The sequence below is a fragment of the Molossus molossus genome, unplaced genomic scaffold (genome assembly GCF_014108415.1).
Source record: "Molossus molossus isolate mMolMol1 unplaced genomic scaffold, mMolMol1.p scaffold_m16_p_13, whole genome shotgun sequence".
Classification (NCBI taxonomy): Eukaryota; Metazoa; Chordata; class Mammalia; order Chiroptera; family Molossidae; genus Molossus; species Molossus molossus.
The window spans coordinates 70917442-70934227 of NW_023425348.1; the positions used below are offsets into that span (position 1 = coordinate 70917442).

A 16786-nucleotide genomic window follows, 5' to 3' on the forward strand; every position below is an offset into this window, starting at 1 on the left:
AGCTTACGTTTTGATTGTCCAGCACTTGGACTTTTGCATCTGCATGGGTCTATAACACAAAAATATACCTTCAATGGTACGAGAACTTACTGTAGAAAGTTTTTTTTTCCTTAAAATTACATTTGTAGCCCTAAAAACTACAAATATGATACTTTCAAACAGTTTGAACTAAAAAAAAAAAACTGATTTAAAAGTTTTTTAAAAAACTGTTTTCTTAAGCACTGCCTGAAGATGCATCAACGCGGAGTCAGGTGTGTGTGCTGACCTTGTTTAAAGTGCTACGTTTTAATAAGCAAAGGGGGAAAATAAACCGAATTTAAACTTGTTCTTCCTTTGAGTTACGGAGGGAGGTAAATAGCATTTGTCTTCTTAAATCAATATATATTCTTCATGAATATGAAGAATGCAAACCAATATCTCAAAATCTGAGGTAAGCATGGGATGAGAGAGAAGGGAATGAAATTATGCCGGTTTTGTAAAACTCAGCTTATTATAGTACATAAACTATAGTACACTTAAAAACAAATGTTTTACCAAATGAAAAGAGAAAGATTTTTTTTCTTTAATTCACACACATTTTTTTTTTTTTTCTTAAACAGATGAGGTATGTGACTGACCCAGGTTGAAAGAAATAGGGAAGGATGGTGGAGGGAGAGGGGAAAGCGGGGACACAGGGCAGTGGAGTAGGGACTGAGTGGGGGGTAAGGGTAGGGGGGTCCGTAATTAGCAGCGTTTGCAGTAAGAAATGAAGAGAGGGCGTTGAAAGTGGAGGGCCGCGGGGGCGGCGAGTGGGGCGGCGCCGGGAGGATCACCTGCAGAATTCGGGAAATGTCGCACGGCCGGGCCCCGCTGTGAGCTAGCTCAACGATCTTCTGCCGGGTGGAGTCCGGCAGTGGCCGCCCGTTGACAAAGACACCACCGAGTTGATTCACTCCGCTGTGACCTAAGGAAAGGCAGAGGAGAGAGGAGAGGAAAAGAGAGGAGAGGAGAGAGGAGAAGAGGAGCAAGAGCGAGAAGAGAGAAGGAAGAGTAAAGAGGAGGAGGAGGAGGAGGAGAAAACAACCACAATGCATCCTCAGCTTCCTGCCAACTCCTGCCAACCTTGGTGATCAGGTCCCTGCTATCGATCAAAAACGACAACAGGACCACGCAGCCATGCGGGACATCGGGCAGCCCAGCCCCAAACACAGCCGTGCTCTTGCCCACCCGACTGCAGAAGCACCAGACAGGCAGACACATGCCAACGAGCAAGAACAGACGCACCTCGCTATCGCCAACACCCTAGCAGTGTCCGCAGACCGCTGCCCGTCTCCATGAACGCCCCAGCCAACCTCTGAACCCACAAGATGCAAACAGTCAGTTCTAAAATTATCTTCCCAAAGATTCCTTCTGAGTGTCCTGGCAAACCGTGGTTCTACAGAAGCCACACTGAACCTCCAAAGCTCTCTGCATTGTTGGCTCTGCGAGAGCAAATCCCACAGCCCTTCGGCGCTCCTGCGGAAGCTTGAGTCCAGAAACGTTTGCTATCACACCCCAAACTCTGGCGAAGGCACCGCACAAGCTCCGCGGTTAAAAATACACACATAGAGAAGAGAAGGGGAAGGAGTAGAGAAAAACCAGAACCGCAGATCTGTGGCTAGTGAACCCAACCTGGGTTTCAGCGCCTCCACTGCAGGCATGAGGGTCAGAGCTCCAGATCTGCTCCAACCACGGAGTAGTCCGGCTGCGACAGTGGGGTCAGAGCTGGAAGTCTGCTCACAGCGGCCAAAGCTCGATTTATTTCCGCTGCTGATCTCTGCCCTCCTCACAGCCAAGGACCGATATTAGCAAAAATCAAAAAGCGAAAGGAAAAGGAAGAGACCACACCACAGTGTCCCCCATCCCTCCTTTATCTTATCTCACAGCCTCCTCACCCCATTGTCTAATCTTAGAGAACAGGGATAGGAAGTTAACACCTCTCTGGAGCCCCCTCCCCAGAAACCACAGGCACACAAATAAAGCCAATGGACAGTTTCCACTTCCTTACAAATCGCCGACCTGCAGCCCCGACTCCGGAGAGCAGCCCTTCCAGGAGAAGACGTGGCTCCCTGCTCAGCTCTCCTCTCCTCTCTTCTCCTTGGAGCCTCTGATAAATTGACTCCAGGAGCCTGAGCTTCTTAGCAATAAATAAGCTCCAAATATAGAAGAGGGGGGAAAATATGATGAGCCTCTCTGACATTTGTCTTTAAAATAAAACTAGCTGCACGTCAAGTTTGAGCTTAATTTCTGGAAATAGGCGGAAGTCGCTCCGGATCATGCATGGAAGGCTAATTGAAAAGATCAGTCGGGGCGCTTGTGGCAGCCTTGTCACTTTGTGACAGTGCTCCGCTCCGGGAAATTGCATCGTCACGACAAACGGGACCATGATAAAACGACCCTTTCCGTCCCTATTTGTAGATCACTCAGACGAGATTGAACTGCACTCGTTTCCCCTTCGAGGGGAGTGCGTTTTCAGGGTAGCCAAAGGCTTGGAGCAGAGGGGGGCCCTCACTGAGAGGGGGGGGGACGAAACCTAAACTCGATGAGAAGTGACAGGCGTTTGGGGGATCTGGGCTCCGGCTGGACCCAGCGCGAGTGGGGACATCCAGGGGACATCACTTCTCGAGCGGAGCAGGGCCTAGTCTGAGCTTCCGGTTTCTCCCAAGTTCCCTTTAAGGCCTTCCCTTGCTTGGCAGGACCCGTGTACCCTCCAGCTACAGGGCCTACCCTTTGGACAAAGGAAGCTTTCCCAGAAAAAGAAATGCTGTCCTAAAGAGAACAAAAAAAGACTTTTCAAACTTCACGCATAGCCTGGGCAATTCCCAATCTATGAATGCCAAGGCGTGTGAGGCCACCTAATCCTAGACTTTCCTCCTCCCCCCATTGCAAATATATATATAAATAAATAACGTGCCTGCCACCTCCGCAGGGACCTCGGGCAGGTGCTCGCCCAGGAGACGCCAGGGCCAGGTCGCCTCTGCCAGCATCGAAATGGCAGCGAGGAAGCGCTGCTAAGTTCCCCTTCAGAGGTTAAGCCTCAATCATTGTGTCCCTTCCCTAGGGACGGCTGGCGCGCTCGCCCAGTAGCGATGATTATGCGCCTAGAATTCGACCGCGAAGCATCTAATAGGAAAACATATGGTGTCAATTTGGATGCTCGGTGCCCTGCGCACACCCGGGAGCGAGCTGCACAAAGCCCTGCAGGCCTGCCCGCGACCCCACGCCCCTCTGGACCGGCCCGCCAGGCCTCGGCGGCAAACGCTCAGCGCTGTGCGCCCCAGCCGGGCACCCAAGAGCCTGCGGCTGGGGAGACTGAGCTGCAGACGGAGAACCCAGCCGCCGGGAGGGGTGGGTAGAAGCCTTCGCATTGCCAAGAAGGGTGCCTCCCGGTCCAAGCCCCGGATCCTGACAAGTTCTGCACAACTAAATCCCCTTTAAAGCCCGCCACCTGTGCGCCCTCCCCTGAGATTTGCGCCACCCGCCGCGGAAGCACCAAGAGGCAGCTAGCGCTTCCAGGACACAGAGATCCAGCGCTGGGGACCCTCCAAAGTCTACAGTTCGGCAAGGGAAGGTTGCTAGAAGACTTAGGCCTTTCTGCACTCCTACAGCTGAGCCCTTCAACCACGTCCAGACTCGGCACCTGAACCTGGGCCTAGGCTGCACTGGGCCTCCAGGCTCCCAGGTCCGGACTCCAGACTAGCCCTGCTAGTACCAACACGCTTGGACTGAGCAGGAAGGCGGACTGGGGACTCCAGGGGCCTGGGCAGGGGGACCATGGGAGGCTCAAGAGCCGGGGAATCAAAGGCACTATGGGCCTGAAACAACCAGCACCCACAGAGTTGCAGCTACTAGGGCAGGGCTTTTCCAACTCCTTGGCTCGACCCCCACTCTCTTCCCAGACCCAGGAAACCTGCTCTGCCAGAGCCCGGTAACAGCCCCATTACCACCTCCTCCCCACCGCAGGCTTGGGTGTCCGCTCCCCTTGCTTTCTAGGCTCCTAGAGGGGTGAGGAGCGGAGGAGCTGCTCTGGGAGTGACTGGGGGAGGGGAGCCCCCACACCCCTCTCTGATAGTGGAGACGTTCAGTCTTGGCTGAGCCCAAAGGGGCCTCCTTCTCCTGGAGCAACCAACAGAAGCCTCCGCCCCTCCCTGCTCAGCCCAGCCCCTCTCTCTGGGGTCAGAGCCCGGGCAGAGGCCGGGAGGGGGGTGTGAGTTACAGGATTTGGAGGGGATGGGGTTTCTCTACCTCAACTTCACAAACTCAGGCGGGCTGTTCTGAAGCGCCCAGCTCCTGTTTTTCCAGGAGCTAGAACAGCAAAGTAAACGCCCTCCCTTCTTGGGTTGCAGAAGGGGGCACAGTTGTCTTAATTCCCCGGGGCTTTTCCCTCAGGATGGTGGCCCAGCCAGTGCTGATCCCGGAAACTCTGCGCCCTCCCCTGACTCACTGGTTCTGAAACCCCAGCCCGGTGGGAGAAAGACCAGAGGCACTTACTGTTCTGCATGCTGGCGCTGGCTGGGGGCCGCGGGATCCCACGGGGCTCGAATATGGGATTCTGTTAGCAAGAACATAGGCGTTAATCCTGGGCCAGGGCCAGGTAGGCCTACCTCTTGACAGAGGATGACCTGGAGCCAGGAGGGAGACTGTCCATTTTTTAGGAAATGATCCACTCAGTTGCTTAGGGCTATCTAAGAGTCATCCAGCTCTGCCCTCCAGTGCATGCAAAATCTACAAATAAAATACTCCAGTATTCCCCATCTGTATCTTCCAAATCCCTAAGTAGTCAACCCTTTAATCAAGAGAAAGGATGACCCAATTTTGAATTTTTTCTTCCATCTGAACAACAATGAAGAAGTATTCTGATTCCTTAGGGGTTTGGATCCCAAACCGCAGAACTTGCCTGAAATCTGGGATGTCTGTCCACTCTTACAATAAAAGGTCTCACACATCTGCACACCCCTAGTTAAAGTCTTCCCCCTAAGATAAAACAGAGGAGAGAAAGGTATGTCAAATTGTGGCTCAAAAGCTTAAGCCCACGGGCTCTCTGAATTACACTCTCAGAAAACAAAACAAAACAAAACAAAAATACTCATCCAGGGCTCAAACTGCCATAAAACCCTAAATCTCAAAGTTGCACCCACATTTTCAGCAGCCTCTTCCACTGAAGTCTCCACCTTTAAAAAGTGGATGCCCTGGCCTGGCTTGGGAGAACTGGAGAATGTGACAAGTCAGGCCCCATTTTGCAAAAATAGCAGGAACCAGAGAAAGGAAAAGGAAAGAATAAAAGAAACAGTGGAATAAAGGGTAGAGGCTGAGGAGTAATACATGAAGTTTGGAGGTGAGGGGAAGAGGACCTCAGAACTTCAGAGTGCCTGAGATTGCAGGCTGGGGCTGGTGAGGAGGGCTGCAGAGGTATACTCTCTCCTTAAGGAATTTCACTACTCCAGTTGTGGAAGACCCCAAAACCCCACTCTCTGGTTACCCCCTTCATCCTTTACTCTCCTCTTCAAAGCTTCCCTGTCAGGCCCCTACTCCACCCATCTCGCCGCCTTTCTTGGACATTGAATGTGGTGAGCCCAACTTTTTCCCCCCAAACCTCACTTATTGTGATTAACTTTTCTTTTGGTGTTTAGATCGTCCCCCCTTTTACTGTACTGTGACACACGCTGTCTACCTCGCCTCACTGCTTTAAAAAGTACGAACAGGAGGGGGTGAGCGTGGTCGACAAAGACTACAGACACCGAACAATGGCTTCTATTCTCCAGCTCTCCCCAAACCCAAAGAGCAAAACCGAGTCTCCCTAACCAGCAACACAGCTTCCAACCACACGTACCAACAACCCACCAACTCACAAAGGGAACAGAAGGACACTTCTTGCATTGTAAATCCTGACCTAGTGCTTGTCTCCTCAAGATTCATCCTCCACCACCCCTCCCTGCCCTCCTCTAAGAAGGTTCTGGGGGAGGGGAGAGAAAATAGAAAAGTAATTTCTTGTTATAAATATCTGGAGGTAATTGTGTTACTGGTGTGAGTTGTTAGGGGCTGTAAAAAGATACAACGGCACCGTGGGGAGCTCAATTGGGAAGAGAGAATTACAATAAAGAGCCATTCAAGAGGTTTGGGGAGAAAAAAAAAAAGAAGTAAAATAATTAAATAGTCACAGCATCATTTCTCCCTGTTAAAAAACTAAAATACTCTTTCTTTTTCCTGGTTTGCCTATTGTGATTATTAATTTTGCCTGCCTGCAAGCAAGGAATTCCACATTTTCTCTCTCCAAGGCCATTCATGGTCTAATTTATTACCTAGCTGGGAGGTAGCTTAAATCCATGAAAAATAAACTTAAGAGGAAGACTTCTTCCCAGCTTCCAAATATGGCCTGGTAAATACTGGAGATGGCAGAGGGCTACCCAGTTATGCCTAGCTGCATAAGTTCTCGAGGCCTCCTGCCTCTCAGTCCCCATGACCACAGTCATGCCCCGGCCAGGCAAAAACCCCAACTTGGAACAGAATGTGTCCCCCCACACCCTCAAAATGGGACTCTGAAACTGCAAAATGGTAGCAGGCAGGAATAGGAGTACTGAAATTCTCCTAGAAGGGGTAAAACTTCCTAACTCCTCTCTGTAATCCACTCTGTACTCAGTCACCACTTAATGCCCCCATCCTGGCCGGTGCATTATTGATGCCATTTTTAAAATCCAGTAGCTGATTACAGAGATGCCTAACTGATTAATTTTCGAAGCATCTGGGAAGGTGGAAGCATTTCAAGTTCCGGTTCTGCTCCATTCCCACCCCTCTCTCGACTGAGATGCTATCTAATTACATAAGTAATCATTTACAGTGTAAAAACAATCCGGGACGCAGGGCACAGGGGAAGCAGACAAGCTGAGAGGGGCAAGAACTCCCAGCCACAGCCACAGCCCCCCCCAGCTCAGCCCCGGGACTTCCTAAAAGCCCTAGCCTGGTCAGAGACCCACACCAGGAAGGAAGGAGTTTCCAGACATCTGGAAGTCACCAGGGCCTCGGTCCACTAGGCCACTGGGCCACTGCCTCCCTGACACAAGCCTCAGCGTTCAAATACTGTTGTTTTAATGACTTAATTCTCAAAATCCAACACCAAACTACTTAGCCGGGGTAAAGGGGAGAGCTCACTTTCGACCCTCCCGGCCCCCAGCCAAAATGTAATTAGCAATTAAAATGACAAAGTTTTACTCTCTAGGGCCAAATAAGATAACAACTAATCAAATTGCCTTCAGACGTTTGCAAAGGTCACCAGCTATAAAAAAATGTAATGTCAATGGCAACAACGATTATTTCTCACCAGGCTTTCAAGCTCTTTGCTTTTTATTTCATTTTCTGCTCCCGCCCCTCCTCACACTTCCCAACTTCGAGTTAAACATCCAAAATGGCTTAGAGAGCTTTGTAGAGTATGCGAGGAAAAGATACCACGTTCACTTTGTTTTTAAACTTTGTAGAAATCACTCAAGACTGGAGAGCTGGGTTTTAGCACTCAAAAAAAGAAAGCATTTCCACTTGAAATTCAACTCCACCCCCCCCCACCCCCCAATTACACTTGCTAAAATTCAGGCCTATAGTGGCACAGGGAGACTGAGAAAATCTGCTCAAGGAAAGAGGCAACAACTTTAGGAACTTTGAAAAGACACTTTTCCTCCTAGGGTCTTAGAATCAATCGAAACGCTCTCAAATTACGCAGACTAATTAGCTGGGAGAGGATGTGATCAGACGAAGGGTAAAACCAGTGCTTTCATTTTTTTTTTTTTTTTAAGGCTCATAAAGAAAAAATTCGGGGATTTAGATTTTTTTTTTTTAAAGCAATCCAATCCACTTTTCTACCTCGAAACTTGTTGAAATGGCAACACCGGCTGCAGCATTGTCAGAGGAAGACAAGGAAAAATACCCACCGAGCGCTGGGGGCTGGAAGGCAGGGAAGACCCCAGCTTTCGCAGGGCGAGGGCGAAGGTTGGGGGAAGCCTGGGGAGTAGAGAGTTTTCAAGTTCCGAGCTCTGCGCTCAAGTTGGGGGCAAGAGCCTGACGGCTTGATGGAAGCTGACAATCCTCGGCCCGGCTCCGAGTTCCCTTGGAGCGCGCGTTCGATCGCTTTGGCCTGATGGCTTCCTTCCCGGCTCCCGCTCACAAGCTCTTTCTCTCTGCCTCCAGCGTGCGGTTGCCTTGCCGATTGACTCTGCTCGAGCGGGCGGCGGGCGCGGTGCCCCTCGGCGCTCGAGTGCCAGCGGACTTCTGTGCCCGGTCTGAACGCGGCACAAAGGCGGAGGGCGGGCGAGGAGGCGGCGGCGCGGTGGGCAGGCTCCCTTGGCGTTCCCTCGGTGCGCCCGTTCCCTGCGCGCTCCCTGGGCCCTCGGCTGGACAAAGCAACCGGCGGCGTATGGTCCTGGCCGCCGTTCCCGGGCCTGGGGCAACGCAAAGCCTCTTCCTCCTCTCCTGCCGGCCGGGAGCATTTGGCGACGATGGGGCCGGGAGTCGTGGCTGCTGCTGCGCGCGGAGCCTGGGTTCTTCCTGCGAGCTCAGCCCGCGCTGGCGCTGGGGGTGAGCCGGCCGCCCGCCCGGAGCCCTGCACCTCTCCCGCTCGCCGGCCGTCGCCCTCCGACGCGGGCTTTCGCTGGAAGTACAAAGTTTGGGCTCCTGCGTGGAAACTTCTCCAGCCCAACTCTCCCGGCGTAGCAATGGGGGAGGGGACCGGCGAGATGGGAGGAAGGAAGGGGGGAGGATGGGGGATACCTGCCTGTGTATGGCAATAAAAAGGAAGCGAGAAGAAAGAAGCGGACTCACCTTTATGAGGCATCCTCTCCCGACAAAGCTCCTGTCAAGAGTTTTGTTTGGTTGGGGTTTTTGGCTGTTATTGCTGCTTAAAGACCACAACGGTTTGAAATGACGGTGTTTTAAAGGAGTTGCTGGCGAGAGTTTTCTCCACGGATGCTGCTGGTTTGGTGTGTGAGAGCAATTCTCAGATCCCTGGGAAGAAGACAGATATTGACAATAAAATGGGCTGTCAGCGGCTGGAGACTGAGAGATAAAGAGTGTGGGTGAGGGAAGTGGCTGCAGCCAGCACACCTATGCTGATTGGTGATGGCTCAAGTGTGTTAATGTGTGTGTGCCGGCGCCCGGCCTCGCCTCCACCGCTCCTCACTGGCCCATTAGCGAAGCCTGACCTCTGTCATCATCCTCCAGCAAAACACTTCCTCCTGCGCCTGAACCAGAGCGGGAAATGAGGCCGAGCCACGGTTCGCTTTTCAAACCCACTAATCACTCCGCAACATGCAAATGCACCGCTCGCTCCCACACAAAATATTGCTTTATGCAAAGCAGCGCCGGGGCCTCGCGCCAGCCGATTGGATGCTCCCTCTCCCCGCCTGGTGCAATTGGTCCGTTTGTTTGAATATGAATACACTTGTTTTCGGCTCTGCCGGTGGGTCCGGGCTCCTCTCCCCGGCGCTGGGCCCCCAGCGCCCGGGCTCTGGAGCTGGAGCTCGCCGACATCTCTAGGCTCCGAGCGCTCCGGGAGTCATCGCGGCCCTCACTGTGGCCTCGAACTTGAGGTGTCTAGTGAAGGCCGCTGGGCTGGGGGTTGCATCCCCCCTACACACACACACCTCTCTAAGCTGGGCTCTGAACTCCCAACTCAGGGGGGGAGCAAGTTTCTGCAGCTCTACGCAGCCCTTTCTTGCCACCTTCAGCGCAGCTTGGCCTGCCGCCCCGCCCCCGCCCGCCCTCCGCCTCCGCCCCTACCAGGTCTTCGCCTGGGCGCTGTGACACGGAGCACAGCGGTGGCCGCGCCCTATCCCACCTGGCCGCTGGGAAGAAGAGAAAGAGAGTGTGAGCAGCACTGGGTCCCGGCAGCAACGCACCAGCGCAGGCCGAGGCAAAGCCTAGGCAGAGAGGGGGCCGCCGGGCTGGGAACTCGGCGAGGCCGGGCCGCCTTCCCTGTCCAGGCCTCCCGAGCCTGCCCATTACCCCACCCTCGCTCCCCCTGCCCTTTCTTCTGTTCTTTCTCCTTTCGGAAGCCGCGGAGCGCAGCGGAGCGGAGGCACAGCCGGGCTGGAGAGGCCCGAGCAAATACTCCACTTACTTTGTGTACAGAGGGTTCTTGTGAAAAGCCTGAAGAGTCCTCACCAAACACTCACCAACTTCTCCCACGTGCCATTTGTTGACTAAGTGCGGCTGCTTTTCCAGGCGCCCGAGAGGAGGGGACGCCAGGGATAGATAAAAGGGGAGTGGGATGTCGGAGGCCTGAAGTGGAGGGAGACGCCAGTGCTGGGAGGAGTGTGTGTGTGTGTGTGTGTGTGTGTGTGTGTCCTTGACGTTGTCGGTGTGTCATCGTGTGTTGGTGTGTGCCACTGGTTATCTGTGTGTGGTGCAGGTGTGCCGGCATCATGATTCCTTCTCCTGGGTCTGCTCAGTCCACGGAGGCAGCTCCCCTTCAACTGTTGCCAGAAAACCGGGGAGGAAAGTAAGTAAATGGCCTTTCTCTTCTGACCACACACCAGAAGTCCATTTGTTGAATGCTGGACAATTAGGACACACCTCAGTACACTCCAAAGGCACCCCTCGGCGCCACAGTTAAGGTGACAGGGTAGAGGGTGGCCGCCTAGTCCTGCGAAGTCTCGAGCTCCCTCAGAGCTAGCAGGCCATAGCACCGGGAAAAGGGAAGTTGGGGATGGGGGACACATCCCAGGACCTGGCAAAGAATGAGTTTGGAAGAGCTGAGTCAGGGAGGCAGAAACGAATCCACCACCGGGTACACTTGACTCCTCTTGACTTATGAAAAGTGCTGAAAGTCAGAGCTCATCAACAAAGTCTATCCACTCTGAACTCGCCGCTAATAGGAGCCAGGGCCTTGAGGACGCTGCAGGCTGGCTTGGGCCCCGGGCCTAGTGTGGGCCTCACATTCTCAACTCCAGCCGGGACCCACTACCCCGCGACTAAGGAGCTTGGGCAGAGCTCGAGGAGAACGGAGGCCTCCCCAGCCGGAGCCAGGGTTGGGGCAGCACAACCCGCTCACTTCCTCGGCCGGGGAGCCGCCCTTCCCGCGGCCCAGGTACATTCAGCGCCGGGAGAAAACCCAGACAAGAAGAGAAGCAGGTGGCATCGGGCGTTTGAGTCAACGTCTCCTAAGCAAGATTTCGTAGGACCGCGACTTTTCCCGATCCCGGGACGTGGGACAGCGGGGCCGGGTCTCAGACCAGCGAGAGTCTGCGTTCTTTTTCTCTGCCTTTTCACTTCTCAAACAAGCATTAAAGAAGCTGGAATTCAAGTCTACTGGGCGTTAGCGGGGGGAGTACAGGAGGGGGCCCAGAAACGGTCTGAATTTTAGGCGAATATCATTTTTACAACCTCTCAATTAGCGACCGAGTGGATTAGCACCTTCTTAAACTTTACCTCGAGAAGAAGCGGCCGTAATCTTGTTACTATTTATTTCTCTCCTGGGCACTGGCCCTTTGAATCGGCTCCTTCTCCCACCCCTCAACCCCTATCTCACCTCGCAGAAAAGTTTTAACAAAAAACATTATAGGAGGCAAGGAGCTGGGAGTGAATGCCACTGACGTCATTCGGTGGGGATGGGGGCTAAGGGGAGGGCTCCTGGAAACTCCTCGGCACAAAGGAGAAACAAAAAGGAGGTAGCTGCTTCCAGTGTGTCAATATTTGGGGGTGGGGGGAGTCAGAACCCAGGGAGGCAGAGTTTTCAAAGTTTAAGGAGCAAGGTGGAGGGCGCGATTTCCTGTTCTCTCTGCGCTAGTTTCAAAGAGGGTGGGGGTGCTGTTCTACCTCGTGGGGAGCCTCGCACCCTCTGCCAAGTACTTGTTCTGGGGGCGACGCGGCTTGTGGGGAGCTGGGACGGAGGAGCAGCCCGCCAGGGGCAGAGGTGAGAGCAAAATTGAGACAGCTCGCAGGTCGCCATTTTAATTGCGGCTTCCAGCACGACCGAGGCCCACTTGCTGCCCTCCAAGGCGGGACGATCGCGCCTTCGGTTTCTGTCTCGCCTTTTCCCGCCTCTCCTCAAGTCTCCTCCCCTCCCCCCGGTGCCCTAAGTGGACAGCTCCTCGGCCTATTCCTGCAGGGGCCGCTGGGGTCATCCCACCCGGTAAGGAGAGGCTATTTGTGCCAAAGCTCGTCGCTCACCGGAAAATGCCAGGAGCCTCTGGCCGGTGTTGGTTTGTAAATATGAGATCAGTATCTCACCCCCAGGGGTCCCAGGCATTCGCGGTAGCCCACTCCCCAGGATTCCGGTCTGGAGGAAGCCTCTGGTAGGCAAATACAGGCCCCGATCTCGGGAGATGTGCTTTTGGATCTGGGCTTGGGAACCAAGAGTCTCCCACCCCCTGTTCCAACACCTCTGAACGGCCGCTTTCCACAGCCTAGCAGAGGCGCGATGCTGGCACGCTGGGAAGGGTGGGGACCAGCTTTTCTTTGAAGGAGGAAAGTCTCCGCAAACACCTGCGTCACTTTGCAGAGATTCAAAAGGCTCTCCCTTTGCTGGTCCTGGCAGATGGGTTCCCTCGATAGTAGAGCTGGCGAAACGGGTCAAATGAGCACGAAAGGCAAAGGCACCCACCCCTGCCACCCAGTTCGGTGTGCCACCTCCACCCCAGGCCTTTCTCCCTCTCCTTTCTCCACCATCATGCGGGTTTCCATTTCACCCCACAGCCTCGCAGAGCCCGGAGTGCCGGGAAGCCAAGAAGAGTAGGGAGCTGGCCAGGCCCGGCTTCCAGTTTGTGGCCATGGCCGGCTGGGGAAAGCCACAGCACCCTGGCCTGCCCTTGCCTCCTACCAAATGGCAAGTGGGTTCAGTCCTCTCCCATTCACATGAGGTGGAAAACATCTCTTTCTCTAGACTCCCCCAAATACTATTTTAAAAGCATTGTCCTATGGGGTTTCCCAGTGGACTCCCTAGCTTTTGCTTCCCAGACCCTACATGCTGCTGTTCAGAAAGGGACCAGGTTTAAAACTACAGATGTGTAGGACATTTGCAATCAGTGACACTCTCTGATTTTTGCAGACAGGGTTCCCAGGAAAGTTTGCTTTCTGTTTTGTCTCCCAGAATGGCTCCCCATCTCTCCTTTCCCTGTAACCTCTGCCCTCCAGAGGCAAGAGTCAGTTTCAAGCAAAAAGCAAACCAAAGCCACCTCAGTCCCTCCTCCCTTGAGATCCCTTCTCTAAACAGCTGCTTATTTTAAGGCCAAGGACTGAGTCTGAAATTTGTCCTAGAGTGGAGCAGGGAACACGCGGGCTGGCACACAGGGGGATTTGAAGCTGGGGAAGGGAGAGGGAGCAAATGTCACTGGCTGGTTCGCTGGAGCAGCCAGAGAAGGGGAGCTAAAGTATCCTGATGGCTCTTAAAATGACATTGATCGGGACAAGCTGTTCCCCACCCCAGTAAGAGTTAATATGTTTGTTAATCAAGGCACTAAGAGCCTCAGTACGAGTTTTATTAGCGATTGGAGAACAGAGGCGGCGGTGAGGGATCAAAAGCCGGAATCCCAGATATTTGTCAGCCGGGACACACACACACACACACACACACACACACACACACACACACACAGTATTTTCAATTAGAGAACAATTTGGCGATTTTCATGATTTCCTAACTCAGTCTCACAGATGGTGACTTACAAACCTGGCTAGCAGGGAAAACCGGTGCCCAGGGGCAGCCAGGGGCGAGATGCGGGTGAGGAGCTGCGGATTGGCTCGCTGAGTTCGGCCTCAGAGAGTTTAAGACTCTTCAGCCTGGGGCCCTGAAGCCTCAGATTCCTCCCGAGAGGAGAAATAATGGAAAATAAAACAACAAATAAGACAGACGGTGCCGGCATCCATTCCTCCCGGTCAGCTTCCCAGTGCTCCGGCCAGGCTCTGGCGCCGGGTGGCGTCTGGCCCCCGCGCCCCGCAGTCGGGAGGGCCGGGAAGTTTGCGCCGCGAGAGAGACTGTCCTTCCGTTTCTCCCGCTCTGCCCCCTTCCGCCCTGGAGGGGCGTTAGGTTCCCTTCGGTTTTCCTTTCAAATTCTAAAATAAATAACTAACTAAACGCCAGGCCCTGGAGAAATTGGAATCGTTGTTCTCTCAATAATCCAAATTATATGAGAGGGTACGAGGAAAGAGAGACCAGCCAACTACAAACGCCCTCCGATGGGCTCGGCAGTGAGAAGGCGACCCAGGAGGTCCCCGGCTTGCCCTGGGCGCGGGGCGAGGACTCTGGTCGAAGGTAATTATGTCACTGCGTTTTCTCGCCGTGACAGCCGAATAAACACAATCTCCAATAAACATCTCTAATGAGGGAGGAGGCCCGAGGATGGCTGGATTTGATTTATGACTAGAGGAGAAGGTCCACTTCCCACAGCGAAGTGGGCAACCTGCTCGCTCCTCAGCTCCAGAGCAAAGAACTCGAGGAGGAGAGGACCCAGATTGAGGTAAGGTGCTCGGCCCGGAGACCATTCCTCTCGTTTCCCTGCTTCCCGGGTGAGGTGGGCAGGGGGCGGCAACTGCTCGGAGTTGAGTCGTGGTCCCAAGCACCTGTCACAGGTGCCTGAGATGCAAACGTCCTCCAAAGAACGTCCCCCAGGTCTAGAGAGGGGGCGCCAGGTGCAACAGTGGGAGTGAGAGGCGACCCTGGGCCTGACCAGGACGCCTCCCCAACCTCCTGGCTGGTGCGCCTGTGCCCTGCCTAAGCCTGCCCCGGCGTCTCCGGCAGCCTACCCGGAAATTTGGGGTCCTTCCTCCTTTGACCCACTTTAGAGAAACTTCTGGCACACGGTTTAGGCCGTCCAGGGACAGGAGAGTCGCGGGTGCTGCTCTCCCCGGCTCTAAGCGACCGGGCTCTCCTGGCGCCCACAGGCTTCCCACCGAGGCAGCGAGCACAGCGCCCGCGGTAACCCGAGCCCGCGTTCTAGCTCAGTGAGAATCGCTAATTATTAGGTCTTCCGAAGTGACGCTCAAATCACAGGCTGGGGGCTCTACGCGCTGCCCCGCTCTGCCGGTAACATTCTTTAGTCCTCATCTCCTTTCTGAGAAATGAGCTCCCATCTCTATGACTTTGTTTCGGTCCGACCAACTACACCTTGCAACCGCGGGAAACTTTTGCTACACGCGCTGCAGGAGCGGGTGGGGACTTCTCCACGAATGAATGTGGTGAACTGCGATTCGGGGGAATTGTGGGTGCAAACTGCATTCCCCCCCCCCCGCATTTCTCACGGTAGCGAACGGCTTCTACTGACAACAGCAGCAGATCCCCATCTCGCTCTCCCCGCCCCCCTCACTCCCGCTGAGCACCCAACTGGAAGTCCACTCTGGGGACTGGAACGTTTTGCTACTTTTGCAGAAAAGCACGCTCGGCAAAGACAAGACACCCCCTCCTCCCCTTTCCGAGTCCGCCCTCCGTAACTCCCTTCCATCTTTGTATTCTTGCTTTTAAAGGCAAAAATCAAGTCCCGGAGCTACTTGGGGCGGGCTTGGATTTGGGGGCACCCGTCGCCGGCAGCTGAGAGGCAGCGCGGGCCCGAGTCCGGCCAGGGCCGGAGCCCGGGCGGTTACCTGGGAGCGGAGGGCGGGAAGGCAGGTGAGCCTGGCGGCGCCGGTTCCCACACTTCTCACCGCCGCTCGGCAGGGGAAGTGGCAGATCTGACAGCCGCGTTCTACGCGTGGACCTGCCCCAGAGTTTAAATGTCAAAGATAAGAAAAGAGGGTGCTCTGGCAGGCGCTAACTTTCCTTAATATCCATGCCAGCGCGGTCCTCATTGGCTGTTGGACTCGCGTGACGTCATGGCGACCAGAGTTGGGCTCACCTCCGCGCCCACCAGTGCTTGGGCTCGGCGGGAGCCGCCTCCTCCTCACCCGAAGTCCGGCCCGCTCCAAGCCCCGCCGTAGCCTTCTCGGGCCGGCCTGTGGCTGACCATGCCCAACCCGGCCCCGACCCACCCTCCCTTTAGGTCGTGGAGTCAACCCCAAGGAAACTAGTCCTCCTGTGTACTCTCTGCCTCCCGTCTTGGAATGAGGGTTCCTCCTCTATGCTGGCCAGCTACCTTTGGGGTGACCACTAGGTCCCCTCCTTCGATCCCCAAGGGAGTCACTTCATCAGAGGGACCCGAAAGCTGCACCAGGGTTGAGCAGGTCCTCTGGCAGGAATCCTCTTCCGGAAGAGATCAAGGAGCGATGGGTACCCCAACCACGCCCTCAGGCTTACAAGTCATCAGCTGGGCACAGACGAGGTCTGGGGGGGAAGGATGAGCCATCCCTTCACCCAGGCTAGGCCGAAGTCCTCGCCAGGCCTTCTGGGTTCTCATAAGGGGAGCCAAGTATGTCACCTGCTGAGGCTGCCCTGGCCTCCTTAAGCCGAAAGGTTCCAGTCACGTAGAAAATGTAGGTGATTTTATTCATCTTTGACTTTGGGGTTAACTGCTTTGTGGCCTACAGGAAGAAAATAGGCAAGTCCTAGATTCTGAAGTCAGCATTCCCCTTCCCGGAGCTGAGGTAACCACAGAAATTGAGGCGGGGGGTGTGGTGGGGTGGAATAATGACTGGGGTTCTGCTCTTGTTTTCCTCTCACACCCAGTGTGGACTGGGTGATGGCTTAGTGGAGCTGGGACTGGTTATCTTGGGATGGGGATTTAAAACCTCCCTTGTCATTCCCGGGTCTCCCCACTCACCCCACCCCCAACAGGGGAGGGGACTTCTCAATGTCCAATCCCTTGGTTCTTTGCCTCCATTCGGGTTTGGAACATGGAAGTGACAGAGATCTGGCCGGGAG

The 16786-nt window shown here is 54.5% G+C and overlaps 1 protein-coding gene across 17 annotated transcripts in view; it reads right to left on the reverse strand.

The window, feature by feature from the left end:
• Positions 1 to 15726, reverse strand: part of PAX6 (paired box 6) — a 29249-nt gene extending 13523 nt beyond the window's left edge. For 2 of the 17 annotated variants that reach the window (XM_036257976.1, XM_036257965.1), the window contains exons 1-6: positions 15574 to 15726; positions 8821 to 9003; positions 4916 to 4992; positions 4510 to 4570; positions 813 to 943; positions 8 to 49 (exon numbers count right to left, since the gene is read on the reverse strand). In XM_036257976.1, the coding sequence (XP_036113869.1) occupies positions 8 to 49; positions 813 to 943; positions 4510 to 4519 (183 nt within the window). In that variant the 5' untranslated portion in view covers positions 4520 to 4570; positions 4916 to 4992; positions 8821 to 9003; positions 15574 to 15726. Of the gene's footprint in view, positions 1 to 7; positions 50 to 812; positions 944 to 2037; positions 2477 to 3658; positions 3814 to 4509; positions 4571 to 4915; positions 4993 to 7934; positions 7988 to 8820; positions 9004 to 9102; positions 9449 to 10172; positions 10344 to 15573 lie in introns of those variants that run through there. The other 15 variants (XM_036257977.1, XM_036257967.1, XM_036257969.1 and 12 more) reach the window with 14 other exon arrangements.
• Positions 15727 to 16786: the final 1060 nt, after the last annotated feature.